The sequence below is a fragment of the Trichoderma aggressivum genome (genome assembly GCF_033847375.1).
Source record: "Trichoderma aggressivum f. europaeum strain CBS 100526 chromosome Unknown scaffold_008, whole genome shotgun sequence".
Classification (NCBI taxonomy): domain Eukaryota; kingdom Fungi; phylum Ascomycota; class Sordariomycetes; order Hypocreales; family Hypocreaceae; genus Trichoderma; species Trichoderma aggressivum.
Genome location: NW_026946374.1, coordinates 119,055 through 146,845, shown reverse-complemented (window position 1 = coordinate 146,845; position 27,791 = coordinate 119,055). Strand labels below are relative to the sequence as shown.

The 27,791-nt window shown below is 50.3% G+C and overlaps 7 protein-coding genes across 7 annotated transcripts; 4 read left to right on the top strand and 3 right to left on the bottom strand.

The window, feature by feature from the left end:
• Positions 1-170: 170 nt before the first annotated feature.
• Triagg1_2899 (uncharacterized protein) lies at positions 171-1,610 on the top strand (the record flags this gene model as incomplete). Its single annotated transcript, XM_062897132.1, has 1 exon — positions 171-1,610. The coding sequence occupies one exon, from the start codon at positions 171-173 to the stop codon at positions 1,608-1,610; it is 1,440 nt and encodes a 479-aa protein (XP_062757966.1).
• A 746-nt stretch (positions 1,611-2,356) lies between these two features.
• Triagg1_2898 (uncharacterized protein) lies at positions 2,357-3,219 on the bottom strand (the record flags this gene model as incomplete). The annotated part of the gene is made up of 2 exons (XM_062897129.1): positions 2,357-3,163; positions 3,217-3,219. The coding sequence occupies 2 exons, from the start codon at positions 3,217-3,219 to the stop codon at positions 2,357-2,359; spliced, it is 810 nt and encodes a 269-aa protein (XP_062757965.1).
• A 1,226-nt stretch (positions 3,220-4,445) lies between these two features.
• Triagg1_2897 (uncharacterized protein) lies at positions 4,446-5,234 on the bottom strand (the record flags this gene model as incomplete). The annotated part of the gene is made up of 1 exon (XM_062897128.1): positions 4,446-5,234. The coding sequence occupies one exon, from the start codon at positions 5,232-5,234 to the stop codon at positions 4,446-4,448; it is 789 nt and encodes a 262-aa protein (XP_062757964.1).
• A 3,643-nt stretch (positions 5,235-8,877) lies between these two features.
• Triagg1_2896 (uncharacterized protein) lies at positions 8,878-11,061 on the top strand (the record flags this gene model as incomplete). The annotated part of the gene is made up of 1 exon (XM_062897127.1): positions 8,878-11,061. The coding sequence occupies one exon, from the start codon at positions 8,878-8,880 to the stop codon at positions 11,059-11,061; it is 2,184 nt and encodes a 727-aa protein (XP_062757963.1).
• Positions 11,062-11,879: 818 nt separating this feature from the next.
• Triagg1_2895 (uncharacterized protein) lies at positions 11,880-13,946 on the top strand (the record flags this gene model as incomplete). Its single annotated transcript, XM_062897126.1, has 1 exon — positions 11,880-13,946. The coding sequence occupies one exon, from the start codon at positions 11,880-11,882 to the stop codon at positions 13,944-13,946; it is 2,067 nt and encodes a 688-aa protein (XP_062757962.1).
• A 156-nt stretch (positions 13,947-14,102) lies between these two features.
• On the bottom strand, positions 14,103-20,307 carry Triagg1_2894 (uncharacterized protein; the record flags this gene model as incomplete). The annotated part of the gene is made up of 6 exons (XM_062897125.1): positions 14,103-14,249; positions 14,287-15,281; positions 15,923-16,034; positions 16,090-20,007; positions 20,073-20,184; positions 20,240-20,307. 6 exons carry the CDS (start codon positions 20,305-20,307, stop codon positions 14,103-14,105), a joined length of 5,352 nt encoding a protein of 1,783 aa, XP_062757961.1.
• A 483-nt stretch (positions 20,308-20,790) lies between these two features.
• On the top strand, positions 20,791-21,610 carry Triagg1_2893 (uncharacterized protein; the record flags this gene model as incomplete). The annotated part of the gene is made up of 2 exons (XM_062897124.1): positions 20,791-20,938; positions 21,015-21,610. The coding sequence occupies 2 exons, from the start codon at positions 20,791-20,793 to the stop codon at positions 21,608-21,610; spliced, it is 744 nt and encodes a 247-aa protein (XP_062757960.1).
• Positions 21,611-27,791: the final 6,181 nt, after the last annotated feature.

Here is a 27,791-nt window from a genome sequence, read left to right as displayed (position 1 = left end):
ATCCAGGACAGAACATACTGAATATGTATATATATGTATATGCATTCTTTATCAAAATGAGTAGCGAAGTAAAACATGTTTGCTCGATGGTATGCGATATATCCTCACTGTTGGGTTTCATCTGTTTAAGCTTTTCAGTGGCCTTTTGTTGTTATTCTCTTCTACCCATTATGATATACACCCGTTATATTTCTCTCGTTCTCTTTGTCTTCCTTCGCACGGCTTGCGCCGCTCCAACTACGCATTTACCAACCTTTACAAACTCCACTGGGGTAGCCCTTCGAGATCAACTCATCTCCCAGTATACGCTTGTGGCTGCTCTAGATGGCAAAATATCCAGCTGGGTCGGAACACCCAACATCCGTGGCACTTGGGACATTGTGTGGACCTGCTTTGCGACAATTTTTGTCTGCACATACACACTTCTCTGTCTGAATCTACCAGCACCCAGTGATTCTACATTGGTCTTAATTCGTCGGCGTGTTCTTTGGATGTTTCTCGCTATAATTGGACCCGAGATAGTTCTGAGCTATGCTGCTGGACAGTGGAGCCGGGCTAAACAAGCAGTCAAGTCTTTTACCAAGTCGGGCCATGAAACGTTCAATATGCGATTGGGCTTTTTCGCAGATATGGGAGGGTTTATGCTACACCCAAAAGGCCACACAACGTTCGATCCGTTTCCTCTCAACGCGAAACAGTTACACTGGCTCGTCATAAACGGACACGTCGACTACCCCGATGTAGATCACTTGAAAGAAATCTGGGACAAATCTAAACAAGACCAGCTTGCCAAGATTATAACGGCTTTTCAAATTGGCTACTTTGTTCTTCAATGCATCGGGCGTGCGGCGCAGCGACTCACAATCACAACATTGGAGCTCAACACTTTAGCTATTGTTGTATGCTCGCTGATGACATCTTTCACTTGGCAACATAAGCCTTCAAACGTTCATATCCCGATTCCTCTATACACAAGGGCTACAATTGAAGTCCTCAATAACACCGGATCATGGCGGAATACCCCTCTCGACTTCATCGATGTCAATGGGCCTGGCTGGTCCATGAATGTGCAGCCATTCATGAACATGCCAGTGATCCCGACGCAGAGGCCAATCCAGCGTATTCCTAACGATCGATTTCCTATGAATCCTTATGGGATTCAAGAGTATTGTGTATGCTTTGCAACACTACTATTTACGGGAATCCACGTTGCAGGCTGCGGCTTTTCATTCCCAACCATGACGGAAAAGATCATGTGGCAGACAGCTAGCTGGCTCCTATTTGCAGTCACGGGTGTTTTCTGGATTTTCGAGACTGTGGCATCTTGGACGCGACTTGGCCGCTGGAAATGGCTGTACTTATGGATAACGGACCGAAAGAAGCTACCAGACTTTGAGGTAATCAAAAAGGAGGAAAAGCAGATGAGAGAAGCGAGTAATGGGCGGACTGAGCTCCCACTTCCTTGGGAATTCTGGACGATTATGCCTATCGCTATCGTATATGGCATCGCGAGGATGTATCTCATAGTTGAGGCCTTTCTGGAGTTTCGAAGGGTAGATGCAGCGGCGTTTATCGAAGTAGACTGGGCCAGTTTCATACCACACGTTTGAGGCTTTGTTGTGCCTTGAAGCTGTCAAATCATTATTTTGTTTTCGGTAACCCCGCCACATATGGTTCAACACAGGCTCGCTCATCGACTTTCATTCCAGTACAAATAAAACAACTTATCTACGTACAAACAGAAGAATTGTTTGTCTCAAATTAGGAACAGCATTACGAAAGCGCCCGCTTGTCCCTTGACCGTGACTAAATGCACCGGCTAAAGTCTTGGATTACCAGTGAAGCTATTTTCGTTGCTCTCATTGTCACATGGATCGTCTCTGTTTTCAAGTGCAGAAAGCTAAACTGGCTTCAGCAAGCTAAGGAAATCCAGGAATTGGATGACCACAATTCCCTAACAACTCACCATCAAGCAAGGCCGGCGCAAACACCCCAATCACCACCCAATGATTAGAAGACTCATCGTCCAGTACGTTCTCTATCAAGCTACTCATTAACTCCATCTCTGAAGGGCGGGGCACCGATCGCCCATGATGATATGCTGGCTGGGAAATGATCACTCCCCATGTCCTCAAGCTTACAGTGGATTGGGAAAAGGGTAAGGTAACTTTGTTTTTCGGTGGCAACGCTAATAACTACCTATATCTGAGTTTTACTTTAGACTTCTGGACTAAATTAGGTCTTAGCATTAAGATCGCGATGAGCTCTTCGATATGGCCTTTGTGGTTCATTCTTAGTATTTTGATGAGTTCTGGTCGAGTCTCAGCGGGTTCAAATCTGGCCATTAATCAGTATGCTACATGAGCGGGATACCAACGGAATTTCCTACCAAGACATATGCTACCCGTCCTCGGCCTTTGAACGGACTCTTTCTCAGTCGGCGAGATTGCAAATTTTGAAATGCTTGACGAATATGCCGAGACTCTAGAGGGTTTCTTGCCCTCGGCGGTGGCGAGAATAGGCCCCCAGCATCCTTCTTCTCATGTGAACCGCCCATGGAGTATTTTCGAGATTCGATTTCACCACACTGTATCTTCAACGCCTCGATGGTAAGACTCTTCACCATATCTGATGTGAAGAGGCCTAGAATGTCGAGCACGTCGTCGTTCGGCTTATGCTCAGCTATGATACCCAAGCCGGCCCATTCGCGGAATCTCTTGGCCTTGCGCCAGGTGAACGAAGCGTGTCGGTACTGCGACCAGATGGCATACTCGGAGGCCGTCATGTCTCGCGTGCGTTCATCATTCTTTCTCAGCTTTTCAAGTGACGTGGTTCCTATCAACTCTCCCTGGTGCTCATTTACGGGAACCTGTACTTCATAGAAAGACTCCACATCCCACGGTAACGAAACTGGCAAGATTTGAGTTGTACTACCGGTGGTATCCTGTGATGAGCCTGCGCCGGCATCATCTTCTCCAAATACGAAATCATCCGTAGCTTCCTTACCGTCCGCATCTTTAGTTGACTTTCGGACTGCCTTCCAGGCAAGAAAATTGCGGATCCGTTCAATGCGTGCACTGTCATTTCGGACCTGGAAAATGAGGTCGTCGTTGGAAAAGAAGCGAGCACCACGTCGCCAAGCGAGTTCCTGGCTTTGCTTTAACTAGAAATAATATGAGACATGCGGCAATTTAACCTGAAAGAGCGGCCGCTGACCATTTGAAAGACCTGTTGTTGGACAATAGTCTCGATAAGAAGGATGGTTTCGGTGGAAGGATCCAATGTTTCTCCAGAAACATACATCATCTCCAAAAATATCAGTATCGAGATATTCTCACAATTCGGCTCACGAGCGCTTACCTGTTGAATCTCTTGTCTAAACTTTGGTTCGCGAGAACTCATAATGGCTTCAGGCGGCCTCGTCAACGAATATGATAGCTAGCAACAGACTCGACACAAGTTAGCAAGTTAGCAAAAAGGTCACAGCCGTAGAAGCAGATGCCTTCAGCGAAGCAACCTGCCCAAAGAATATTGAGCGGGAATCTTAGAGTTAAGTTTCAAAGTCTTATTACTGATGTGTTGCCAACCATATAATGACCGATTTTATACTTATTCACTGCTCTAGATGTGTAAGTTCTCATATTGCTCGCACTGTACCACACCACACGCAAAACGAAGCGGGAACAGAAGAACTAAGACGGGGGGCATCGTCCATCTTCGATGAATCGCTGACCCGCCAAGCCCGCCTCAAACCCGCTTGGTAGCCATGCACTGTGCCTCTCTAGCTAGGTTATCTTGTGGGCCTTAATCCTGGCATCTGTCCAATCTTGGTGTCCTTGATGGTGTAACCCTTGCCATTCTCTGGGTCCAATGCCCATGGTAAAAGCAGGACGAGGTCCATCTTTTGTTCAAGTCTAAAGGCTGGCAAGGCTTGGTTTCGGTTCCTGGCTAGGGAAATGGGAATGGTCGAGCGAAACCCAGAGCTAGAATGACTAGATTCTGGCAAGAGAGCTCATTACAATCACTACCGGAAGTATGCTGGTCATAAATAACACTTGAGACACGCTTACCGGCACATTCGGAAAGATAGTTCAGAAACAATTTATTTATCGAGTACGATTACTCAGGAACTAGACAGACGTAAAGACGTATGCCGCGATTGTTTAGGCTGTAAAACAGCTTTACATAACTCTTGTGAGAATACTAAGTCCTGGTGCTCGATGGTTCAACTATCAACCTATTCAGTTTTATAGTCAGAGACACTTGCATTAAGAACAAATCTTTCCCGTTTTCAGATCGAGTAAGCATCGGGGAATTTTAAAAAGCTGTATTCAATATTGCTTTTTCCTCAAAATGAAGCGACTAATTTACCTACAAATAGTAAAATTGCTCGTCGCACTTGTAAGCAATCTTGGCGGCATTGCGATTTCATCGCCCCAAGATTGTTACTCTGCCTTGGTGCGTCTTCTCTTGCGGTCCTTCTCAACAGTTCCGTGAATCCAATCCAACATGCCAAGTTGCCCCCAGGATCCGTAGTACACATTCGCCGCTCCTTCGTGGTGACGGTCGTGCATATAAGCTGCCTCGTAAAAGAAGTCGTAGCCGCTGTGAATCACCGTCGACGAGAACAAGACCAAATACATGAAAGCCCACGTAGTGACAATATGGGTCTTCAGTATTAGTGGAGGTAGCAAAACCGGCAGAGAGTCAACCGTAAGATACTCAAGCGGATGCGCATACTTGGAGGCAAAGGCAACCGGCGCTGTGAACTCGTGGTGCACCTTGTGGAATCGCCTATACAGTGGCTTCCAGTGTGCAAGGCGGTGCCAATAGTAGTTGAAGGTCTCGCGCAAAATTAAATTCTGCACAAATCCAAGAACAAATTCAGTCGGTGTAGGTAGGTCAGGGACAACTCCCACAACGGCTTTGTGGTTTTTTCCTGCAAAGGCATATGACAGAGCCATATACATCGGGATGCTGAGAAGATCGTTGCAAAGCGCCATGCCGGCTGCGCGTAAGACATCTCTGGGCTTGACCTTCTTGGATGTTGGCTGCATCTTGTGCTTCTCAGAAAAAGACGGTGCCATGTATTCAAGACAGGCGAAGCCGATGCAGGGTATCCACCAGCTGAAGAGGCTGACGGCTGTAATGCCGGCGAACTTGATTGTAAAAGGGTCGTAGGTCGCCACTACATGATTCCAGAGGTCGTTTGCCTCCATTCTGATTGCGTCCATGATGAATGAAAGCACCTGTGAAGTAGGTGTATGGGGTGCTAAGGGGGTTTGTAAAGGGCAGGATTGTTGCACCCGCTCCTATATATACCAGATATGAGATGCTTAGACCCCACGACAGCAGCCTAAAGTACAAGTATACTCCGTGCCCAAGATGAAGGGGGATTGGAATCCAGAGTCTGCCTCTCCGGCCTACTATTCCCAATATAGATGTCGGTCCTCCGTTGTGACGTTACGGAGAATAAGATACCAGCCTATAAGAGACACAGTCCAACGTTGAACAAATGGGACACTAACGCACGACAGCCAGCGGCTTCCAAAGCGAGCCTAGCGCAAGAGCTGCAGAATCAGCTGAAGCAATCACCGCTTCCATTCATGAACGAGACATCTCATATCTGTGGGCCATTGGTCATTATACAGAATATTCCCCGTTTCAATTCTCCTTTGACAGCTGTCGTTTTGGTCCGCTGAATTGAAAAGGACGTGTGACCTCGCAAGTCTTTTGATCTTACCTAGTGAAAGTCTCATAAAGAGTCCATTCGCTGTACCAATCTTTGGACGGAGAGACATTGCGTACTATCTAAACGTCTCTGAATTCCCATGGGATTCAGGATTTGCGGGGTCCCGTATTGGATATCTTTAGGCTACATCATGAGTATGAATTAGCTCTACTGCGTTTGGCTATAGCTTCATGACTTGCCCAAACTCGGATGAAGTCGTGTGGCACAGATCCACAGCGCGAAATCCCAATCATGATCTCATGATTAGTGGTTCACTCACCCAGTATGGCTTGAGATGTCTCCGAATATTTGACGACTAAACTGCAAAAATAATGAAGTATATATTTGTCGAAGGAGTTATTTCTACTACCCACATTCCGTGTAATCATCCTGAATTATCAAGCTCAGATATCGACTACGAGTCCTTGTATCGCCACCTCGATCGGATAATGTTGATGGCACTTGTATTCAGTACACCAATCACTTCCTTTTCAGTGGAATGGCATTGAGCTCAACCCTGGCTGGCTTAGGCAACCGTCATCCAATACGGATCGATCTGACGTGGCACTTGGTGAAACTAACGTACAAATCATGTCTCAGCAGTGGCTACATCAGCAAGTGGAGGTCAGAAAAACCGAGACCGCAAAAGAAATAGTGCATATATGCAGGAATATAAGCACTGAATTACCAAGTTCATCTAGTACTTTTATAAAAGAACGCCTATTTAACTAATACCTAAATTTAACTATACAATTATAGTAGCAGTTATTATAGAGATATAAATATAGTACTAACTACTAGAGAAATATAAATATAGTAGTAGTTGATAGAGAACTGTAGATATAGTTGTAGATACTGAAAGAACGGGCCGGTGTATAATTTACTATGTGGGTGTTGATAATCTTCTTTGTCTTGGTTTTTCTGTCCCCCACTTGATCAGCTACTTTTCCAGCCCAGTATCATTCGGTCCTGATATCTCCGACAAGTGAATAGTTTGGCGCGTGTTACGTCGAGGATTTGTCAGATATCGTGCGGGTTCACAACGGTGCAGGCGGAAAAACCGGGTATTGACATGTTTCTCGTGTGGACAGAAATAGTCTCATTGGTAGCTATTGAGATTTGCGATTCGTAACGCGGAACGCTCGTAGTAAATGTGACTGTACCAGAGATTTCATACATGGATTGCGCAGTTGAGTAAGTCAGCCATGATGTCGGAGAGAAATCTAGAGTCTAAAAAAGGGCGGTGTTCACAGTGGAATTGATGCCACCAATACGATCAAAATAACTGCATTTATCCAGCGGTGTGAATTTATTTGATAGAGTAATGCGATTGAACTTTGCATTGAAACAGCAGAGATAAAGGTCTCGCAATTTTTAAGAGAGGCGTGGTCATAGTTGGCTGTATTCAGGAAGTTTGGGTTTCATCATTACCTTTACTCATCTACTCTGAAAATCTAGATTGTCAATACACTCTTATATGCTCTGATAGCATATACTAAACGACTATTGTATTAACTTTCCCTTTCCTGCTGCTATTCAAGTACTCCTAGGGACCATTCTAGAAGTCCATGAGAACTATGTTCACCCATGTATATCCATGACATCAATTCACCTCATGCTACTAATGGCTTGCAGTTCGCTCAGAATCAGGGAGTTGTTTATCAAAAAATTCCCCTCAACCACATCAGGCTGATTTCACTGGCCTCTTCTTTGGATTTTGCCCCTCTCAATTAAGCACGTGCAGTCCTCCTTGAAAAGCCGAAGGATTCTGCCAGTTACTAAGTGACTTCCTGTGGGTTGTTTGATTGGAAGATTTCAGCCGAAGACTGCATGATTCTCCGCTCAAGACTAATTGTGGTGAGCGTCTTGGCAAGGCTGGCATAGAGTATGAATGCTGCCTAACCACGGAGATTCGATCAACTTATACCTACGTATCAAATATGCGCCACCAAGATGTTTGGCATATCTTCCGAGTCAGCAGCTTCTTCCAAGAAAAGCTTGACTCCTTCAAACAAGGAAAAGGGGGTTTGCAGTGACAATTACAGTTATATGCCAACCGCCCCAGCGCTCCAACATGACGACTATACTGTTGGTTGGATCTGCGCGCTTCACATTGAGATGGCTGCCGCCCGCGCGATGCTAGATTGTGTTCATAAACCACTATCAATGGAAGCAAATGACAGCAACGCATATGTATTAGGCCATATTGGGCCGCACAACATCGTTATGGCATGTTTGCCTGTTGGCCAGTACGGGACGAACAGCGCGGCAAACGTGGCGAGCAATATGAATAGAAGCTTCCCATCCATTCGCATCCGCTTAATGGTGGGGATTGGAGGCGGAGTTCCTAGCAGCAATATCGACCTTCGTCTCGGTGATGTCGTCGTTGGCTGCAGAGTAATGCAGTATGATATGGGAAAAGTTGTTGGAGATGGTAAAATGGTGCGAACTGCCGTCCCAAGGATAACTCCACCAGATCACTCATCCCACGTCTCCAGTCTTCGTGCGATTCACGAAATGAAGCCTAGCAGGATCCCGCATATACTCCAGGAGATGCATGATAGCTATCCTGGAATGAGTAAGTACGACTATCCGGATTCTTCGCCGGATTGCCTCTTTCGGGCTGCCTATGACCATCATCCGGATGCAGTTGATTGCAGTTCATGCATACAGTCTCACATAGTGTATCGGCCTCCGCGAATGAATTGTGTGCCAATGATTCATTATGGAGGTATCGCTTCTGGGAATCAGGTCATGAAACATGGCATTAGTAGAGATGAGATAGCCCGAAACCTTGATGTCATATGCTTCGAGATGGAGGCTGCTGGGTTGATGGACTACTTCTCATGCTTGGTGATTCGAGGGATATGCGACTACTCGGATTCTCATAAGAACAAACAATGGCAAAAGTATGCTGCTGCGACAGCGGCTGCATATGCGAAAGAATTGTTAGAAGAGATACCAGCATTCGAGTCGGTCACGCTTCAAATGGAAGAAACGATAAATAATAGTAGGTTCTGCCAAGCCCCCTGCAATGCTAGACGCGTCCTTTCAACCGATTTTACTTGCTAAAATTTCATGCTCAAGACTCAAAATACTTGAGAAGTCGCCGAGAAAAGATATTAAGCTCTTTAAGATTCGATCAAATGGCTTCTCGGCGGTCCAACATTGAGAACGCATACGGGGAAACGTGCAATTGGTTTCTCAATCATCCCACGTACTTAGAATGGCTCGAAGCGGAAAAATTAGCCCACCATCATGGCATTCTATGGCTCAGTGGCAAGCCTGGCGCAGGCAAGTCAACAATCATGAAGTTTATTTACACGCGTTTGAAGGAGACTGAAGACGGCACAAAGTCTGCCACTGTCTCCTTCTTCTTCAATGCTCGAGGCGAGCTATTAGAAAAGTCGACAACGGGCTTGTATCGATCCTTGTTGCTTCAATTGTTAGAGGCATTTCCTCATCTCCAACAAGTGTTTGATGATCTATCACTCATTCCTGAGAATCGGCATGATTGTCCCACAACACACATCATTCGGAAGCTTTTTCGCCGCGCAGTCCTTTTGCTCAACTCACACGCCCTTACCTGTATCGTTGATGCTCTCGACGAATGCGACGAACAGCAGATTCGCGACATGGTAGGATACTTTGAAGAACTGGGACGAGACGCAGTCAAGAGCAATATCCAACTTCGAATATGCTTCTCTAGTCGCCACTACCCATATATCTATATTGAACATGCACTTCGGCTTACACTGGAAGATCAGACAGGCCATGGCCAAGATCTAGAGCAGTATATCAAAAGCCGGTTTAAACCCAACTCTAACCATTTCGGCGATATTAAGGCACAAATTCTTCAAAAAGCAGCGGGTGTTTTTATGTGGGTTGTTTTAGTTGTCAATGTCCTCAATGCAGAATTCGACCGAGGCCGTATTTTTGCTGTTCGGAAGCGACTCCGAGAATTACCTCCCGGATTGAGTGATCTGTTTAAAACGATTTTGAAAAGGGATGGCGAGAATATGCAAGAGCTTCTACTTTGTGTTCAATGGCTACTCTATGCAAAGCGGCCACTGAAGCCCGAAGAATTTTACTTTGCCATTCTGTCAGGATTGTCAGATGACAGCCTCTCAGAGTGCGATATTTCTCAAATTACTAGCGATATCATGAGAAAATTTGTCATAAGCTCTTCAAAGGGGCTCGCTGAAGTTACGAAATCCGAGTTTCCAACAGTCCAATTCATTCACGAGTCAGTTCCAGATTTTTTACTCAAGGACGGTGGTCTTCTTGATCTCTTGCCAGACTTTGAAGGCAATGTCAACACCTTAAGCCATGACACGCTTAAGAAATGCTGTTATGCTTATTTCAAGTTATGTATACCGATATGCTCTTCGGTAAACAAGCTCTTCCTAGAAGGCGACCCGGCAACATTGCCTTCCAAATTTCCATTTGCCGAGTATGCTCTTCTGCATATGCTATATCATGCAAACATTGCGGCATGTGAAGTTTCTCAGAAACCTTTCTTATTACAGTTGGAGCTCCAGCACTTGATTACTCTCAACACTTCCGATGCATTGCTTTACTGGTCGCACACGCCGAGCTCAACTTTGGCCTACATCCTTGCGGCAGAAGGCTTGCCAAATTTGATTCGCGCATGCCCCCCTCAGGATTTACATGTTGAAGTTCCAGGGACACGATATCGGTATCCCCTTTTTGTTGCTCTAGTCAATGGGCACGAAGACGCTGTTCGGGCGCTTTTAGGATGGAACGCACACCATACTGACGAGGAAGATATTATGCGACCTTTAATATTTGGGGTATATGGTGCCATCGCCAAGCGTCAAACACCTCTTCATTGGGTAGTGAGCAACAACCGAGAGGCAACCGTGAGGCAGCTCCTCAAAATGGGTGCAGATATCGACGCAAGAGACGGTAAAAGTAACACGGCGTTGCTTTTGTCAATTCATCATGGCCATGGTGCTATTATGAAGTATCTTATCGGACACGGAGCTAATATCGACGCAAAAGATCTTGGCGGCCGAACTGCGTTATTGATGGCTACCAAATATGAAAACCAGGATACTGTGACTTTTCTTCTTGAAAATGGTGCGGACATCAAGGCAAGAGATGATGTTGGACGGACAGCGTTACTAATGGCTACTATATATAACAACCATGGTATAGCGAAACTGCTTGTGGAGAAGGGCGTGGAGATCAATGCAAAAGACCACTTTGGCAATACAGCACTAAAGCTGGCTGTTCTATATAGGAATCGGGATATTGTCAAGCTTCTTCTTGAAAATGGTGCAGATGGGAGCGGCTGGATAGCATAATAGCAACAAAGGTGACAGTTGCGAGAGTATTGTTGGCACTTTTTCAGCGAAGAAGCTTTAGATAGCAGCGGGGGGAATCGTGATGTTAAATCCTTTTATTAATGACAGACTAGAAAATATACTCTTGATACCCCGATACCTGCGTCCCATCTTGTAGAGCACCCATGACTCGCATATTTACACCCAAGGCGTAGTACTTGGCAATAACCTACCTATTTACATGTAAGTCCAGCGAATGGCACCTAATCTCCCAGCACTGCCATAAAATGAATGATGAATGTTGAGACCGTTACAGACAACACAGTTCAAAACTTAACAATCAAATTATACTTCATCTATCGGATCAGTTGAACGCAAACATTGTCTATCGAGAGCTTGTAGGTTCTATTCAGCTGGCCGGGGTCCCCCACCAGCCTGTATTACCCCTTGCAGAACTAATAAGCCTCTTGGGCGTATTTCGACGAGCAAGGCTGCCAGACACTTGTTTGCCTGTGCCAAGTTGGATCCAGGCGTCACTGCACAACTCATTTGATAGGTGGGATCCATTAACGTCGGACGGCATAGAATTGTTGTCACACAAGACTATCTACCCAGCCTCTTCCTGACATTTGATTGCTTTTAGAGGCAACCAGTCCTGAAATTAAAGCACCATAAGCCCATGGGGCCTACGCGTGCTACGGAAACTTCAACTATAGAAGACTCTCGAAGCATACATATTTCGACCTGATTGTCTATGTTCCACAGACAGAATCGCCAGAAACACCGGCCACAATATCGCCTTCCAATCTGCTACCCCTCTTTAGACTTGTATTGCACAAATGAGTCGATACAACTACAATCAAATTGATCTCGAAGGACACGCGATTCGACTGCTCCGCCTTCTTCCCGGCTCCGCATCTGACCAAATATCCTGCGAAATCATTCAAGCACGGCTCTATCCAGAAGAAGAAGTCCTGCAGTATGAGGCGCTATCGTACACCTGGGGCTCTGCGAAAGCACCCGAAACCATTACCGTCAACGGAAAGCTCCTTGCTGTGACGGAAAACCTGTACAAAGCTTTTCAACAACTGCGCTACCCCAACCAAGAGAGAATCCTGTGGGTGGATGCCATTTGCATCAACCAGGATGACAATAAGGAGAGAGGCCACCAAGTGCAGCAAATGGGCGACACTTTCAAAAATGCAGCGCGAGTTATATTCTGGCTAGGCGAGAGCACGCCTTTTATTTCCTTCATTGACAATTTCATGACTGTGTTTGGCAAACTGCAGCAGATCAGCCTCGACTACCCTTACAGCAGCTGGACCCAGAACGACGATAACTGGATACACGTTTGGGCAAATTCCATTGCGCCTACTCTAGCAAACCCGGAATCATTCTACCGGCTGAAGAGAGGCCTTTGGCATGTCCTCAATCAGCCTTGGTTTACACGAGTTTGGGTACTGCAGGAAGTGACAAACGCGAGGGAAGCATTGCTGTGTTGCGGATCAAAGACTATCGCGCCGTGGATCTTGAACCTTGCTCCGCAGCTTCTTGATGTACAGCCGGACTATCACGAAGAGGCCGTCATCGAGGTCATGCCGGGGCCATGGAAAGCGTCATCGTGGTGGAGTGAAAACCAAGATCTTTATACACTACTCACGAAATTCGGGGATAGCCAGGCAACGGAGCCTCGAGACATGATTTACGCATTGAAAGGCATGTCTTCCGATGCTAAAAATGAGCCCAGCCTGTACGCGGACTACAACAAATCGGAGCAACAATTAGTTCAAGACGCCATCCTATTAATGTATCCCATAAAAGTCGATCACCTGGCAATCATTAAGCCGCCAACGACAGTCCGGGATCTCATCCATGATCTTAAAGGAATATGCAGGCGCATTGCTTCCAATTGCCACGAGATATATTCTCGCGAAGACGTAAAGGCCCTCATTCAGCTCAAGTCACCTCAAGTTCAAAGTCAAATATTCGTGGAATTACTCTCCACGGATGGCAATGAAGACCTCGCCAAGCATCTCCTCCGGGATTGCGGAATGCGAGTCAAAATAATCCGAAAGCACTTTCACACCATAGCCTGGAGCAGGCTGAGCGCGGACATGGCCGAGATGGTCTTTCCTCTTATAGACGAGGATGCCATCGCGACAAGACGTACTATAATCATGGCGGCCAAGAACGAGGCTTGTGGCGATAGGATTATCGAGTTTTTCTCTCTACACGGCACCGGGAATCTACCGGTATCAGACGATTTAATGAGAGTAGCAGCTTTAAACGATGGCTGCGGGTGCAAAATCATGGAAAAGATTCTTCGTAATCAATATAATCATAAGCATCTCCCAGACGACATCTTCGACAATGTGGCAAACTGGGGAGACTCTCGTATAAAGAAACTGGAAATCATCGGCCGACTGGTAGACGACAACGACAACTTGACCAAAAGGCTGTTATTACTCGCCGTCCGAATACCCCCTTCAAGCACTCACGATACTCGCCACGAATACAAAAATGCGAGTGTGTGGCTCACAGAGAGACTCTTGGTGCACCGCAGAAAGCTCTCTGATACAACCGAGATATTACAGAGAGCAGTAGCCAATTCCGCCAATGCTGGAAAGCTAACGTCTCTTTTGCTTCTGTATTGGGGGAGACAGAGTTTTACCATTACGGATGATATCCTCTGGGCGGCTGTGACGAACAACGAGGGTGGACATGACGCGCTGGCGTTGTTGCTTAGGGAAATGCGAAATGAGATGACAATCCCTCAAACGATGATCGATTTCGCCCTTTTGTCGAAGAATGATCGGATTCGCCAATTGTTTACGCAGTACTGCACCAAACAATCTGAAGACCTGTCGGTTTCGAGCAGAGACCCTTCAGGCCCGGACAGCTTGTGAGTGTATTGGAGGGATAGCAAATACGAGGATACAAGCTATGAACGAATAGTACAAAAGAAGAAGAGATATGTAATGTATAAATAAATACTAATTATATCATGCCATGTAGATAAGCCATCACATCGATAGCATTGAGAGTCTTTGGAGGACTTCGTCTCATATACTGCCGGTGAATAGCTCATCTTCGTCCTCGTCTTCGTCCTCATCCACATATTCATCCTCATCCTCATCCTCATCCTCATCCTCATCCTCATCCTCATCCTCATCCTCATCCTCATCCTCATCCTCATCCTCATCCTCATCCTCAAACTCACTCATCACCACCATCCTCTTGCCTCACCCTCGTCCCATCCAACCTCCAAACACTCCCATCCAACGCCCCCCTCCTCGCCCACCCCGTCACCAACTCCGCCGGCGTCTCATCCCCATAAAACGGCAACGGCACCTCAAACACCTCCACCGTCATCCTCTCCTCCGGATCAATCTCCCCCCACCGCTCCGTCCTCACCACCCCCAAATCATACACCAAGTCCATCAACACAACCTTGATCTCCCTCCCCAGCCTCGCGTCCTCCCTCGGCAGCTTGTGAAAGTACTCGTCCTTGATGTTCACCGCGTCCAGCCGCACCGGCCTCGCCAGCACCACGTGCTCCAGCCTCGGCAGCGTCGCAATGTCCCACCACAGCCAGTGACTGTCCATGGGCACGTCGAACAGCACCAGCCGCCTCAGCTCCGGCCACAGCCTCCACACGTCCGTGTGCCCGTCCGGCACGCTCAGCGAAGGGTACTCGCCCACGCACGCAAACTCCTCCAGCCGGTGAAGCTGCTCGAACCCGTCTCGCAGCGTCCGCCGCACGCTCAGGTGGTCGTCCAGCGGATCCAGGCTGCCAAACGGCATCTCCACCACCAGCCGCCGCAGCGTCTCGCACACCTCGCAGAACAGCTCCCGCACCCACACCGCCGTCGGCAGGTCGTCCAGCGACGGCCCAAACGGCGCAATGTACAGCTCCGTGATGTGCCGCAGCGACAAGACGGGGGGCAGCCCGGGCACCAGGCGCGGCATGCACAGAAGCAGGTCCGCCAGCCGCCGACTTGAATCCACAAACACGCACCGCTGCCGCAGAAGCCGCGTGGCCTGCGCATACGTCGCCCGCGATACCCTCGCCAGCGCCAGCAGCGTCCTGGTCGAGATGTGTGAGGCTGGCAGCAGCTGGTATGGGTTTGGCGGCAGCACTGCTTCGACGACGAGGAGCAGCAGCTCGGGCGGCAATGACGGCGATGGCATCTTGTTTGCCGATCCAGAGGAGTGAAGAAGCTCCATCAGCTTCAAAATGGCTGTCACATGTTTAGAAAGACAAGGGAATTTGTTGATGCTCTCAAGACCTCATTTGGCGGTGGTTCAAGTGAGGTTGATGGTGGATTCTCTGGGCAAGTTTTGCCCTCAAAACCAGCTGGATGTCAGCTGAATGAATTCAGGCCCAAAGTACAGGGTACATCCTCACCACCCACTCCACCACCCTCATTAACGCCCTACTATGTTAATGGAACCCAAACAATCAGACGACATAGAAAAAAGCAGAACTTCAAAATCAACAGCATCCTCATCAATTATTCCCAAACTAAATATCACGCCTAGACCATGTTGTCTACCTCACACGCTGTCTAGTACAATCTACAATTACCTAGGTAAACCCCTGCCCAGAATCCGAGTTGTCTTGTAAGTGAAATCTACGACAACTACGGCATCCGACCTGTAATCCTTCCTAAACGCCGCGAAAGAAGACGTACCAAAAAGACGAGCCCCGTTAATGAACTAAATTAAAATCAATGCCCGTGATTAAATAAAATTAATGCCGCAGGTGTCCAACTAGCACCGCTGCATGCCCTCCCATAAAGGCCTTCCATCACACAACTCCGTGTTTTTTCCCAGATATGCTCCAATACTCAACGTCAACTTCATCTCTTCCTAGGCGTACTTTCGTAGCTATAGTCCATGCTCCATAGCTGATCCCACAAACCGGAGCTCCTCATCGGGCTGAAAGCAACCGAGCTCTTACGCCGATTGCTCTTGTGAGGCTGTGGCTGTGGCTGTCACGAACCGATCAGTGACCTAGGGCCCAAGTAGAGAGTCAACGGCTCGTACCTCGGGGGCCTTTCCCGACTTGTCCTGCACAGACGGCTCGCCGCCTCGTTGCCCACCATCGGTATTGGTAGCACTGAGGACACTGCCCTGGACCGGGCTTGTGGCCGTCGGTGTGTCGGGAGGAGCGGCACGAAGAGAGTTGGTCTCGCTCGCCAGCGCGCTGTTCTTCAACAGGGCTGTTCCGCCACTGATATGAAACGGGAGGGCTTTCTTAGACCCCGAGCTGCTCCGCCGGCTCTCTAGGCTCTTGGAAAGAGTCTTGTTAATGCCCTCGATGCTCGCTATGCTGTCCCGGCTCCTCCCTTTCCCCTTGGCTGCGTGGGATTGAATATTAGCCGTGGCCTCGACGTTATTGGCGGCAACGGTTGATTTACCCATCCCAGGCGTTGTGGGGGCCCCTATCTTGTCCTCTTGGGCGTCTATGAGATACCATCGCAAGCCATCCGACAGCTGGAAGGGGTTGTCGTTCTCCTCATCATTCGAGTCGGTCTCGTTGCTTGGCTGTAGGCTCTTGGAAAGATCCACGACACGCTCCTGGATTTTGGAGATTCGGGCAACAAGCCACTCTCGGTGACGAAGTCGGTGAGCGTCTTGCTCGCGGAGGAAATAGTGCGGGAATCCCACGTTGAAGGCAGCCCAGGCTCCCGCCTGCTGGTTTCGAGTTGGGAGGAAAAGCGCCAGGTCGCCCTCCTTGAAGTTCCTAAACGCAATCTTGTTATGAGAGTCCTTTTGTAAGCTGTGCGCCCGGTCCCTGTATGATCTAGCTTCCCGCTGCCATTTTCGCGCCTTGTGCTCCGCCTCCTTGACTCTGTGATATATCGTATCGGAAAACAGGTCGGTATCAAACGTGCCCAGCTTCTCCATAAAGGCCTGGTATTTCTCATCCTCAATTGTAGGGTCCGTATTGCTAACCCAGTAGAGGAGCTCTAAATCGGAACTATCAGTCATGGCACGACCACCTAGGCTAAGCGACCGGCGAAGGGAAGAGCCGGGGTCCGAAGAGTCGTTGGGATTTACAGCAAGCTTGTCAGATCGAGACACCCTTGTGATCACCATCTGGCCCGCATCTCGACTGATGGAGTAGCCTACGCGCTCGAGGAGTCTGGTTAGACGGTCATTCTGAGAGTAGAGCCTCTGTGTTAGGTCCTTGGTTCGTCCGTCGCGCGCTTCGTATTGCGCGCTAAGCGCAGATAGCTTCGACTGGACATCTTCAAATCTCTGCTTGAAGAGCCGGGACTCTTCTTCAAGGCTGCCAACCTGGGACTGTCGCCAAGCAACCTCTTCCGAGAGCTCCGTAACCTTCTTCTCCTCTTTCTCGAGCTTCTTGCGGAGCATCTCGGATCCTGTCTCGCCGTCCGATAATTGGCTTCGGAGCTGGTTTAGCTCCTCCCTGCTCTCCGTCACTTCGCGTTCCAAGGCAGTCACCTTGGCCTTTTCCTCGGCAAGGTTCTCCCGGGCGTGCATCGTAGACATCTCTTGTGACGAGAGGCTTTCCTTCATCTGAGTCAGTTCGGCTCGAAGCTCCTTAGCTGAGTTGGTGGCCTTGTCAAGCTCGGATCTTAAGAGCGAGGCGGTGCTCCCAGAATTCCGCACCTTCTCGACGATATCAGCGGCATTGGAGATGAGAGCCTCGGTCAGGTCAGCCTCGTCGGTTGGCATGGCCTTGTCTGGCGACAGCTCAGCATACAGCTTCTTTAGCCATTCGAGTCGAGATTCTGCACTCTCCTCCACTGACTCGAGCTTCTTGGATGTAAGTCGGGCCTCTTCGCGTACAGAGCGTAGTCTTCGCTCGGAGGCATCGAGCTGATCCCGTTGCATCTGTGTCTCTTTGCGTAGGAACTCAACCTGGCCCTGGGACTTGAGCATATCATCTTTTCGTTCCTTGTTGGCTCGCTCAATCTCCGCCTCGAGGGCTTGGATTTTCTCGTCGAAATTGGCCTTTTCGTTCTCCCGGGATTCCCCAAAATGATCCATCTCTTCTTCAGTATCCTCCAGCCGGGCCTTGAGCGTCTTGATCTCATTCTCCAGGGAGATTCTCTCGTCCAAAAATTCCCGCTTCAGGGCTTCCATGTTTTCAAGTAGATCCTTCTTCGTCGAGTTGACTTCTTCGATCCTATCTCTCATGTCATCTCTCTCATTGACGCGATTGTCAAGGTCTTTCTGAAAGTCCGCCGAGCGCTTCTTTTCTTCGCGAAGCTCGTTCTCCAACTGCGCTATCCGTTGCGACAGCTGTTCCGTCCCATCCGTTAAGGGTGGTCGGTCTTCAACGCGGGCTGATTTGATTGATGAGATGGAATTATGTCTCGAATGCCCGTTCTGCCCTTGCAACGGAAACAGATTACCAGGGCGCGAGGCTTGGCTCTGCCGGTGCAGAAGATCTTCAAGGCGGCGTACTCTGCTGTCGGCTGTCTTGAGCTTGTTTTCCAGCCTGAGCTTTTCATCTTGTAGAGAGCCAATGAGGTCGTCATCGCCGCGAATCAAGAGCCCGCTTCTCCCCAGAGTTGCCTCGTGCACGCTGCCGTTCTTAAATGCTTTGAGTCTCTTGGATTGCTGTTTGGTGGGGGCAGAGAGCTCTTGGAGGAGCTTGGCAACGTCATTCACAATCTCTTGGTCCGTATTCCGCTCCTGCAGCAGTTGAAGAAACTCTTCCAGCTCGGGCTTCCCAATGGAGGGCCAGGGGATATCTTCGCCCCGCAGGTTGACCTCAAGACCCATAACATTGGTATCGAGTCCGGGCCCATACATGCTGCCAACCATCTTTTGCCACTTCTTACGACGCTTCGATTCTTCGTCCTGGAATAAGGCCATTTCGTTGGCAAGCGTTGAAGAGTCAGCCTTGACTTTGTCGATCCACTCTCGCCTTCGGATGGCCTCGACCATGAAGGAGGCGTACATGTATGGCAGCTGCTGGATGAGTCGCAGGTAATCGAACGTTGTCATGTCATCTTCGGATTGATTCAGGACGTTGATTTGGTTTCTGACACTGCTGTGCAGGGAGGTTATTTCCGTAATGTTGCGCATGAAGCTTACAGAATCCGCCGCAATGGCATTTCGCGCTTGTGTCGCATACTGCGCCATTTCATCCATCTCCTTTGCTCGTTTTCGGAGGGTTGGGACAAGTCTTTCAGTGTGAATCGAGGCCGTCTTTGAAGCCTGGGCCAAGTCTCGCTGCGAGTTGCCATAATTGAGGGCTGCACGGTAATCCGAGTCGATTTGTTTGGCCACCGCCTCAATATCCTCCATGAGCTGCGAAGAATCGGTGCTGTGGCCCAAGAGAGACCTGTTCATCAATGAATTGAACTCGCCGATGAGTGTTTCCAGCCCTTGGTACATCTGGGTCGCGGCTCCGTCTAGCTCGTTGGCCTTTTGGCTGAATCGTCGATGCGCCGTAGGAGCCAACTTGCCGGCCTTGTTGGCCGTTTCCAACTCGATGAGATCTTCCAGTGTAGGGTCGGCCTTGTTCACTTGGCCGCGGGTCATGAATTTGACCAAGCCCGAAGATATCGGTATGCTCCGGGCCAGGTCAAGATAACGATCCCAGGACGAAACCAGCTGCTCGTGCTCCGACAGGGCCGGCGTAACCCATTTCTTCAGTTCGTTGTACTTTGGCTCAATCTGTTTGACGCTTATCTCGACATTGGTGACGGCAGCATCCAGGCACCTGATCATGACGTCTATCTCGTCGTATCGGGCCTGCGCAGCCGCGTTCAATTGGTCGCAGTCCTCCATGATGCGCGTCGCCCAATTGCGGCGCTCCTTGCATAAATCCTGCCATGACGTGATTGCTTGAATATCGTCGATCGAATTCGGGGCGTTGGGGATGGACTGGCGCCGAGGCAGCGAGGCCTCGGAGATGAGCGATGACGCACTGCCAGCAGACGGCTGCGTGACACGGATATCGTAGACGTATATCTCCTTCTGGGGGGGAGAGCGTTAGCCTACCAAGGTTGCAAAAGAGAGGAGAGCCCGTGGCTACCACATACCTCGGTGTGAAGGTTTGCCAACTTGACGCTGCGGCCCTGGGGAGTCAAGACAACGATATGCTGCAACGACACGGCGCTATTCCGAGCTACCCACGACTTCAAGTCGTCAAGACTGCAGCAATCAGTCAGTTCACGTTCACACAGCAGACGAGAGCAGCAGCAAATACCTGGAGAACTGCGTGGTATCGACCTCCAGCCGCTGGCCCGTATGGGCAATCAACACCTGTGTAGCCATCCCAAGACATCTCCCGTCAAGCACAAAGCGGCGCCGAGCCGGAGTTCATATATGAAGCGTTCGTTATCGAGGATGATCGGATGCCGGAGCTGTAGTTCAAGTCGCGGTTGTCAGGAGCAGGGGGAAAAGACGTCCGAAGCGCGCCACCTCAAAGGTCGTTGGACGGCACAGGCTGCCAACCCAAAATGATGCCGAAGATGCTCTCTGCCTTATCAGCGACATTCAGGTAGTGTGACAGGTGCCTTGTGACTTTTTGTAGCGCTTTGGGGGGGCGGCCCTGCATTACGCATGGATTTGCAGGGAAAGCCAACATTAGATAAGCCGGGCCGCTGTGGCTTATTCGTGCGGAAAGTATGGCGCGCCACAGATGACGGGAATCCATGAAAGTCAGCAATACTCGAAGCATCGACAAGCACAAGCCAGATACGCAGCGGTCGACCGACCCGGCCAGCTCGAGCGAATCAAGCGCCATTCACCGCCAAGATGAGTGAAGTCGACGAGGCCATGACCGGTGTGGACGGCGGTGAATCGCATCTTCCCCTCTCCGAAGATGAGACGAGAGTGCTGGACTTGTACGATAAGCTGCAGGAGTTGCGGCTCGAAATCGCCATCATCAACGCGCAGCAGGCCGGTAAGATCACATGCCAGACGCGCCGATGGGGGAAAAAAATCACTTTGCTCACCCAGAACGTTTGCTGGATTCTCAGGCGCAAAGGACGACGAGGATCTCACGGCGGCACAGAACGCACTTCTCACCGCGAGAGCAAGATACAGACTACGAAACGATGCAATTGAAGCTGTCATGGTCGCAAACCCCATCCTCAAGGCAGTCCACAGCGGCACGCAGGCATCCCCCATTGAGCGGCACGTATCATCATTAGCTGAGTCCCACGGCTGGTTCTCCCCCCTGCTGACCCCAGTGCGCAGAGATCTCTTCCCATACGTGCAGGAAAGGGACGAGACGTCCATTTCGGTGGCCAAGCACACAGAGAGCAGGACGAAGCTGCGCCGTGACCTGACCAGCGTCCAGGTGCAGAGTATACGCATGTGCCGCGAGAACGTGAAGCTTACGAAGCAGCTGTTTGAGCTCGCAGAGCAAGCCAAGCAAAAGAAGGCCATCCGGCCGGACAATCCCGAAGTCCAGCGAGAAATGGACAAGCTGACGAGGGAAGTCAAGTCGAGCAGGCAGCGGTGGAAGGTCATGAAGGGTGTAGCTAGTGGCATCATCGCCGGTAGTGGCGTTGACTGGGCGGGAGACGAAGATCTGCGCAATATCGTTCTAGATCCCGAAGATGAAGACTAAGAAAACGCAAAAGCAAAACAAGAGTCACCCAAATGCTCCGTATTGCCCAGTATATCTCGACATCAACCCTTGACCTTGCTGAAGAGCTGCCCTCCAGTTTACTTTCTGTCTTCTCCCCATCTCGGATCAATGCGTGTCAGACGAAACACATGTAGATCCACTACGAGATACCTCGAATACAATCTCACAAGATGAAGAGGCTGCTGCTGCTGCTGCAAGCCCATACACCAGCGTCCAACGCTCTGGGAAGCGCGACATGCATCGACACGCGCCTCTGGACGCGTGGGGCGAAATATTAAAGGAAGCAGGCGGGATGAGAGTCTTGGGCATTATATACGCATGACTAATCAGTCTCCTGGTCTAAACCGCGGTGCAAGATCAGAAGAGCCACGACCAGCTGACAGCCCAGTCCAGGCCAGGCCAGGCCAGGTCAGGTCAGGGGCACCAGAAAAAAAAAACAAGCCTCGAGTACCTATGGAGCATGCCGACTTGTACATGATTGGAGCCGGAGACGAAATTGAGAGCCCCTGGCAAGCGGGGGACGGAAAACCCCAAGACGATTCCGAACACCCACACGATGAATTACACACCAGTTCTTCAAGTACTCGTATCTGCTACTATATCTATATTTCTCTAGTAACTGCTACTACATTCATGTGTTTATAGTAACTGTTACTATAGTTACAAGGCAGTAGTAACATTCGGGTGCTGGCTGAATAGGCATTCCCTCACAAAAGCACCACTTGATGAGCTGATTGGGTGCTTACCTTAGTATCTTCCATGCTGAATGTATTGTACCTCTGTACTTGATCGTTTTGCGGTCTCGCTTTTTCTGACCTCCGCTTGCCTGGAGCGGTACCTTGCGTGGGAGCTATGACCACCCACCTTGCCTGATGGGAGCCACGTGATAATGCCTAGCAGCTTGTCATTGGGCCTCTTCGAGAAGGAAGAAGGATGGAAGCTGAGACTCAATGTTACGGCGACTGCGACTGCAATTGCGCCCTTTTGGCTGTTGATCGCGACAGATGCCGTCCCTTTAATACAAGGCACGCAGCGTGTCGTTGGTTGATTTGTTTATATTTCACGCGCGATAAAGGGTGATGTTGATGTTGAGTGGAGCGCTGCAGTAGCATCACTGCCTTAGGTAATTACAGGCATTGATTTTTTATTTTTCATTTTTTCCTGCAGAGGCGTACGTGGGGAGTGCGAGAAGGGAGAAAAGAAGAAAAAAAAGCAAAGGGCTCTCCCCCATTTGGCTCGAATTTGCCAAGGGTCGAGGCTTGTACCGCACAGTATCCTGCGGGCCGGGGAGTTACTTTGCAATTGAGAGAAAAATAAAAACCGGCTCCTCTGCGTGACAGGCATCCGAGCTCCTACTGGAAATTTAGCAGCGTATCCGCACGCCCAGTCCTGCTGGTACGAGACTTACTTCGTGCATGCAACCAGCTCGCGCCACTGTCCTTGTACCACTGGGACGAATTGCGGTTGCGGCTTTAGCAGCTGCGGATGACCTCGACGCTCGTAGCCGGTCAGCGGTGATTGCAGGTACCTGCATGTATTGCCACCCATCTGTTTGGGTCTCAGTGCCGATACTGTCACTCATACAGCATCGGAATGCCGCAGGCGTCGGAATGGCTGGCCAGCCTCTGTGTTCGCAATACTGGCTGTACGCACCCGGTCGAGGAATGTGCCTTGGGCAGGACAGGCTCATCAGACATGAATTCGTCTTGGCTAGCAGCCCTCGTCTCTTCCCTGCCCATCCATCGATGCTACCTGGATCAATTGCTCCTGTACTCGCAATACCTGGCAACATCAGTAGCATGCCTTAAACTTACCTTGGTACCATGCCTGCTTTGCTTGGAGCTGCATTGGCAGTCCGAGTACATACTGTACGAGTACGCGTTACTCCGTACGTCTCAAAGCATTGATCGAAAAAAGCCTCCCAATCCCGCTCGTCAGCCAGCAGCAGGATTCGCCCTCATCTCAGCTTGCATTGTCCGTATTACTCCGTGTCACAGGCACAGGCCGAATCAATGCGTCTGTGCTCCTTGTCGGTCCATCGCCAATGTGAGGCGAGGACCTGTAAGAGTACGGAGCGGTACTGCTAGCCACAGAGACGCTGGTAAACCGGTGGTCCCTTATCTTGGGAGGGGCCGAGTCGTCCCTGTTTCGCGCTTGGTGTGCAGAAAAGGTACTAAGGGTAAAGTACCAGTACTTGCAAAAGTCGTATGACGGTACATTTCGTCATGCACCACTACAAGTACACCCTTCAGTTAGTAGCCTGCAGTGACAACCTTGAACCTTCCGAGTCCTCCGCCGCTCCATCTTGCCGCGTGTACTCCGTACCTGTAAGCCATATGTGCCCAGCCCAAGTCATCCAAGTACTAAGGTACTTGTAGTCCCTTGATTTGGCTTTTTATGCATGCTCGTGACAATGCCTACTGTAGAGCAAAAGGGTGGCTTGTTTATCGGAGCGTCTTTATCTCGACCACCGACGAACACTTGCAGCAAGTATCCCTAGAAAGCATCGAGGTAGCACGAGGGGTTCGTCAGGTACATGCACTCCAGTCTGTATGCAACCGGGTCTGGGCAGAATAAGCCCAGTGCATGCAATATTGGAACCAGACAGTAGCGAAGGTCCGACAACGAGCACCAGTAGTCGCAACTTGACAGAGGTAGCACTACGGAACAGCCGATGGAGCAATCAGCAGCAAAAGAGCTCAAAGCTAGTATGTAGCTTTGGCTGGTAAATGGTCAGCTCCCCGGTACGCTTGGTTGCCGCATGTCGTTTCCATACTAAGGTAATCATAATCAATGCTTCGAGAAGATGCAAGTCCGGACTCAGGCGGCAGCCCGTTCGTCTCCATGCCTGCGTCGGGCGCCCTGCTGCCAGACCACAAGCAAACCGTGTCGCAGAATACGGGTATGAGACTCATACTAGTACATACCTCTCATACAGTGCATACCTCTAGCAGTACCTGCGTAGAGGGTTCAATGCCGTCCAGAGCAGCCAACATGTGGCAAAGAAGAAACGAGCACTCGTACAGTAGACGCCCCAGTTTAAGTCGTGAGACCAGTCACTGGTGAGGGGAAAGGCAGGAGGATGGGCTCCGCGCTAAGAGCTTTGGAAGCAGTCGGCGCAACTCTCTGGCACGCCAATGCGAGCCTGTGTTGCAGTGAGGAGTGCGAGAAAGGGCCTTGCAGGGCCACCCATAGTAATTTCCACGGCTCCTTTGAAATTGAATCAACGCTCCAATGGGTACCGAGTACCAGCATGTCGTAAATCAGGTACCTCTTGCGAGAGTTGCGGCCGTCCAGTCTCAATTTCCGCGTGTCAAAAGGCATGCATCTGGCCATGTAACTTGACCTTGCTTGGCGCCCAAAACAATCGGCCGGCGCAAGTACGAGTACTTGTGCTCCGTTGTTTCGTCCGCATGTCAAACACCAACAAGGGCCGTGTTCAGCCGACTTGAGACTTGGAGTAAGCCGATTCAGTAGCAGCGATGCAAGTACTCGTACTCGAACCGGTAGCACAGCAGCTGGAGATGTGCGAGGGGCAGGGCAACCAAGGGCAATTCATCGTATGAGACTTGTTTTCTGCGTGGGTAGAATGTACCTCGTGCTTTGTCAGAGGAGTTAGTACTTGCTGGCACGTACGAGCACGCAGTCTTCTGTCTGTCCAGCTCAAACAGCTCTCAACCTCAACTGCTGGTACACTCACAGCTAGCATCAAGGGGGAGAGAGACTTTTGGTGTGCGAGCACACGCATGGGCAAGCCTCATTTCATGTGGTACTCCGCACCTTCCAATCCAGCCTACTGCGAATGGTACTCCGTGCTACCGCCGGAGTTGGCTGTGCCATCGAGTCCCCTCACCCTCGCCTCGCAGCGCATCCGGCCAAAACATGGGTGCTGCTAAATGGAGAGTTCGAGGTCGAGGTGTGGCACCAGCCAGAGTTGCAAGGAGGGTGTCAGTAGTAGCAGCAGTGGCAGTGGCAGTGGCAGTGGCAGTGGCAGTGGCAGAAGCAGGAGCAGCAGTAGCAGCATTGATCCGCCAGTGCGTTTTGGGCGTATGGAGCAGCGGTGCTCCGTAGAGGGAGGGAAAAAAGGCACCAGACACCTGGCTTCGACGTGGGTTATGAATGGAGGAAGCGACACCAAGAGCTTCCTACGGCCAAGTCCAAGTCCAGGGGAGCGCAGCTTGGTGGATTCGCCCCGGTGAGAGAGAGTACAAGCGCAGCCACTTCAAGGATGAGGGAGGGTTGGTGCAGTCGCAAGTACACAGTGCGATTTACAAGACGGACGATGGGGTACAAAGGGCGTGGACTGTTCTTGAGAGGGGAAGGCTAAGCAGGCCGTGTACCTGTACAGTATTGCGCAATCAGCAGACCAAGCAGGCACCTTGCCTGTGACCGCCGCTGCTAACTCGACTCAACAAAAACAGCACACGAGTACCTATCCATGACGACAGCCTGTTGCTGAGCTAGGAGAAGATGGACGCGCGAGGCTTGCCTGGATCACCAACTGAAGGTCACTGATACGAAGCAGCGCCGCAGGACACTGACGGAACATGCTCCCTGTGGCGTCGGGTTTCTTTCTTTCTTCGGCTTTAGGAGCCTTGCACTACGAGTGTGTACGGAGTACATTGAGATGTATTTGATGCTTGAAACCTTGTTGGCTCTATCCAAACTGAGGCACTGTCGATGACTGTATGGCAACAAAACATGCTCGTACTTAGTAGCCAGTTAGAGATGAGATGCTTGGAGATCCATTGCCATATCCATCTCCCTCCCTGTCGTGTCTGTACCCGTTACTGGTAGTATAAGCTGCTGCTCCGTACTTTCGATCCGAGGACGAGTCGCGACCCAAGTTAAGCGGCATGCATGCTGCCATTTGCACTGCGGAGAACGGAGAACGTATGGACAGGTCCAAGTGCAGGCAGGAGAGGGAGCCACTTACACGCAGTTGCGGTGCAGTGCAAGCGCAGGCATTGCGGAAAAGCTCGATGCATCCATGCTTGTTTGTACTGGTTACGAATTGGTCCTGCAGCGCCGTAGGCGAGACAACATCAAATGCCTTGAATCCAACGAGTACCTGTACGTACTCGTATGGATGGCTGGATGGAGCACAAGGTAGAGGCTGTATGGAGCAGAGCAGATCAAAAGTCGCCTCCCTCCTTCGCCTCGTCTCGCCTCGCCGAGTAGAGCACAGCAGAGCACAGCACAGCACAGCACAGCACAGCACAGCAAATTGGATCCAATCGAATGGATGGATCGTCCAGGTACGTTGCTGTTGCTGTTGCTGCTGTTACCTCCAACCTCGCTGCAGCAGGTACTCGGACACTAGGCGTCTCCAGGGAGCAGGTACGAGTACCTACCGTCGGCAAACATACCCCGTGCCCAGTGTGTGTTGCCCAGTGTGTGCCCAGTGCAAACAGCCGCCTGTCCCCAGCGCCCATAGTGCCGCCTATTGCAGCGCTCCGGACCCTACTAGCAGCCCAGTCCTGCGTGCTCCATCCGCGAGTACTCGTATGAGTACGAGTACCTCCGTCGTAGCGCTTCGTACCCAGTACAGCAGGTACCCAGCACCCCCCCCAACCCCCAAGCCAGAATACCCGTCACCCCTCCAGGAGGGGGAAAAAAAAAAAAAAAAAAAGTGAGAGCGTGGGCGAAGGAGAGAGTGTGTGGGTGGTAGCTTTTTAGGCCGTTCGGCGCGTGCGCGCGTCCCTCCGCAGCCCGCACTCACAATCACTCGCCCATAGTAAAAAGGCTGCTTGGCCCTCCCCCCATACAGACTCGCTCCCCTTCTCCCTCTCCCATACAAATTCTCCCATACAAAATCCTCCCATACAAACTGCACCCGCGTCTTCGTCGCAACACAACGCGCCTATCTGGTGAGTACCTTGACTTCGCCGCGCATCACAGCCAAGCACCAGGTCACCAGCAACCACGTCCTTTTGCCTCGTGCACTGCACCCGGTTAGCTGGTCCCGAGTGTTTTTGAGTTGTTTTTGAGCTTCATTCCTGCCCTCGCAGCGTTGCTCTTGGTGATGCAGCTCTGCACCTCGAGACGCAACTCTTGCTCTTCCCCATTAGCACGGCACAGCACAGCACAGCATAGCTCCCCTGCCCATCTTCAACACGCGCTGACTTGCGCGGTCGCATTGGAAGAGTGAAAAAGCTCG